Consider the following 4131-nt stretch of genomic DNA (forward strand, 5'->3'; position numbering starts at 1 on the left):
TCCTGTGTATCTTGGAGCAGGGTCTTCAGCTACTTGAGCCTCATTTATGCCCTTGCTCCATTGTGAACTTTGAATACTAAAGAGGTCTGTTCACTCCCAGCAAACCAGATGCCTATCTGCAAGGATAAGGTTTCCAACCCTCAGGCATGAAGCCAAACTGCATTTGCAAAGTACAGAACTGAAACTACAGTGTGTTTCTGGGCTATTGTTTTGGTTCTGTCTGGATGTCCATTAACCACCAATTGTGAAAGTAAACCTGTAGCTGAGTGATGGACATGCTGTGCCTTCAAGATGAGTTTGTTCACAACTAGTTATTGCCATCACTGAGGAAGGGATGAAGATTTCAGCACTGACAAAGAAAATTCAGTTGTCTCTTATTAACACTGCATTTAATAGTTGGCATTTAATTTAAGAGATAAATATATATTAAAGATTTGCACTTGGCTCTCATCTTGTCTTAGTTGCACAAGATGCTTCCTGGTAAGGGCTCTTTGCAGACTAGGAAGAATTTACTGTGAGGGTGGTGAGGCACTGGCACAGGTTGCCCAGAGAAGCTGTGGCTGCTCCATCCCTGGGAGTGTTCCAGGCCAGGCTGGATGGGGCTTGGAGCAACCTGGGCTGGTGGAAGAATTCCTTGCCCATGGCAGGGGGTGGGACTAGGTGATCTCTTAAGTTCCCTTCCAACCCAAACTATTCTGTGACTTGAGGACTGTTTGAAGATTATGATAAAAGCCTCATTGCTAAAGAAAATCACGAATGACTCAGAAGTCTTTAAAAGTGTGAATATCTCCCACCAGCTCCAGCTGGGATCACCAGGTTTCCCTTCAAGCCGGCTAAAACCTCACCTGCATTTCTCTGGGTACCTAGCTGAAATCTGTGGGGTTAATTACTCTATTGTTAGTATAATTAAAGAGCACTTTATGCCTACAACACTGAAACAGGATTTTCATTTTTACTAATCTTACCTCCTTGCTTTGGAACAGCTATGAACCTGAACTATTCCCTGGCCTTATTTATAGGATGGTCAAACCAAGGATAGTGCTGCTTATCTTTGTGTCTGGAAAAGTTGTACTGACTGGTAAGTGGTTTCTCTCTGTAGTCAAGTGTTACCTTCTCTTCTGAGAGAGCATTTAAACAGGACATTAGCTAAACTAATGTCTTGCCCCAGTAAAGCCACTCAGGGATCTCTTTAATGCCTGCTGCTGCTTATCTGTGTTTTCTGCAGATAACATCAGTATTGTTCCACTAGAATCTCGTATTGTTTCATATACAGTCTCAGATTTCCATGTTACTTGAGTATCTTTTATTTTATTCAAAGCATGATGCCATGTGTCAATGTACAGAATGCCAACAGGATGCTGACATGTTGTTAACTACTCAGGCACTTAAATAGGAACCTCACAATAAGCAATTTAAAATTGCCTGGACAGGAAGCAAACTTCTTAAAACACTTTACTGACAGCATTTAGTAGGGATTATTAGAGGAAAGGGTGGAGAGCTAAAAACTTGTTCCAGACCTTAGCAAGACACTTGTGAGGCAAAAGCCTTTGAGTTAGTGCACTCAGCACTTGCTGTCTACCTGTACCTCAGATCCCACGTTGGAAAAAGTGAATTCCTTAGTTCTGAACACATTCTTTCTGTAAAGCTAGTGAAAATGCTTCTATTCAGATGTACTGAAAGGTAAGTGGCACTTGTTCCCAGAAGCCCTGAGTGCTGTATTTATATTCACAACACAGCCTTGAGACATGTGAAAGACAAAAGAGGAGTGCTTGCCTTAGCCAGAGATTCTCACAGTCATAGATCATGAATGAGCTTGGCTAACTGAAGAATGAGGCACTCACTACAAAGCTTCAATACTTCCCACTCCAGTGTCCACTACCTTCTGCTTAGGTCCAGTAAAATCATACTGCCCAGTTTCTTTCCACTGATGAAATTAGTGTAGCCAAAAAAATGCAAGTACCACACTGGAGTGTGCAGCATGCCCAGAAGCACTAAGGTAAGACCTTAGTGTGGGTGAACTCTGGGCCCAACTGTAATAGTAAAACTGAATTTGCTGAGCTGTGAGGTTTTTTCTAAAGCAAGACAGTAACTTGAAAGTAATTCCACTTTTAAAGGTAAAAGCAGATGAGTTAGTCATGTCCAAGTGAGGACACAAGGAAAAGGCTTATGCATTCATCCTGAAAGGGACTTATTCCAACTGTTAGTTCCTTTAAATGCAGTTTTCCTGTAGTTTGTACCAGCATGACAGAGCAGTGGCACTGGCAAGGAGTGTTCCTGCCTACTGCAATGCAGTTAGTGAGTAAGACATGGAATTAAAGATTTGCTTGCAGTACCATGGAAAAGGCTTTGGAATCACAGGTGCCCTAACACAGCTTAGAAATAAAAATGCTTCTCAGGGCTGGAGGAGAATTCTCAAACTGTGGATCAACTTCAGTAGTGCATAAATGCCCTTCACATCTTGTTTCTGCCTTTCCACTTACCTTATCAACAGGCAGAGCTGTTACTTCTAAGCAGATAACACAATGATTCTTCTTAGTTGCCTTCTTCCTCCTTCAAAGCCAATGTTTTGTGCCTGTCAAGAGCAGAAAATTGCTGTTTTGGTTCCACAGATTAAAGAAAACTAGTCTTAAAGCAAAGCAAGCTAGAAATTGTTCTTTGAGGTGGCAGAAGTATGATAGGAACTCTGCCTTAAACTAACAGTAAGGTGCTTTTAAACTCCTGGATTTCTTCATGGTTTGCAATCTTATTAGGTTTGAGCTGCATTCAGTTACTCTCAACGCTCTAATGCTTTTTTTTTTCCTAAATGTCCTTTTCTAGGAGCAAAAGAACGTTCTGAGATCTATGAGGCATTTGAGAACATCTACCCCATTCTAAAGGGTTTCAAGAAATCATCATGACATGGCCCATAAAGCAACTAAGAATAATACCTGGCTTGGTATTACTGTGCATGGAACAGAAGCCAAGGGTGTTCCTGGAGCCAGTTGTGCAGCAAATGATGCATTTCTGTAGTTTGAAATGTTCTGTTCTTTCTTATCTGTCTGTAATCCACTTGAGTTCTGACAACTTCTGTCAAGCTGAAAAACTTGCCAAACGAATGTACTTTTAATAGATTGGATGTTAAGGTGGCACTTTGAAAGTATTTTGTAATAGAAACTCTGTGTCTTCTCCCCTGTTGAACAGAAGGATCAACTCTGCACTTCAAACTGGCTCTATCAAAATCCTTCTGAGTGTACTCCTGCAATGCTGAATTTTCATGTTTAAGCTCAAAATAGATTTTTGTCTATAATACAGTTTATGAAATCCTGCATGAGCTGATTTCAGTGTTTAGAGGACATGTGCCAAATCCCTCTGATCCTTCTGGTTGGGCAGACTTGTATGTGATGGTGTTACTTTTACAGAGAAGGCATTCAAAGCTCTGACTGCTGGAATATCCCTAGAAAGTCTGTGGGTAGATGGGTAACTAATTAAATTATCTCAATTGACATGATATAAATTAGTTTTTAATGAGATGGCACCCACTTGTATTACTAAAGTCCCCTCAGACAATGGGAGTTTGCTTGGTGCGGACAAGAACATGTTGGTTAGGAACTGCCTTTAAAATGGACTTGAGGAAATTTAAGTCTTGAGCATCCAAGACTTCATGTCTGGGTTATTTATTCAGAGTTCAGCCAATGGCACTACATCACACTTGGTGATGCTGCACTTAAAACAATGGAGGTTGTGTACTTTGTTTTATCTCAGGTGAACTCAAGGCTTCCTTTGCACAAGGTGTCATGGTCAAACTGGTGATGGGAGTAGGAACAGTGCAAAGACTGTTCTGGTACCTTCTATGACTCCCTGGAAGCAAGTTGGTTTTAATCTCAGAACAGGGTCTTGGTGCTGCTGGGGTTTGTCTGGTGTCCTCCCCCTTTTCGTGCTGAAGATGTGGGACAAATCTGTCGGCAAACACCACTAGAGGTTGCTGTTAGATGACTTAAGTATAACCCAGGCCAAAAGCTACCTCTGCCCTTGATGGAAATACACAATATGGGCAATGGCTCAATACAGATCAGGGTCTGACTGGGCTTAGTTTTGGTGTCACAAGTTTATTTCTGATTTGGGGAGGGTGTGATTTCATCTGCCGCTGCCTAT

The 4131-nt window shown here is 41.5% G+C and overlaps 1 protein-coding gene across 1 annotated transcript in view; it reads left to right on the forward strand.

The window, feature by feature from the left end:
- TBPL2 (TATA box binding protein like 2) overlaps positions 1-2897 on the forward strand; it is an 8695-nt gene extending 5798 nt beyond the window's left edge. Inside the window, exons 6-7 of the mRNA XM_009084219.1 lie at positions 981-1078; positions 2818-2897. Coding sequence (XP_009082467.1) covers positions 981-1078; positions 2818-2897 — 178 coding nt within the window. The remainder of the gene's footprint in view (positions 1-980; positions 1079-2817) is intronic.
- Positions 2898-4131: the final 1234 nt, after the last annotated feature.

This window comes from Acanthisitta chloris, unplaced genomic scaffold (assembly GCF_000695815.1).
Source record: "Acanthisitta chloris isolate BGI_N310 unplaced genomic scaffold, ASM69581v1 scaffold661, whole genome shotgun sequence".
In the NCBI taxonomy this organism is placed as follows: Eukaryota; Metazoa; Chordata; class Aves; order Passeriformes; family Acanthisittidae; genus Acanthisitta; species Acanthisitta chloris.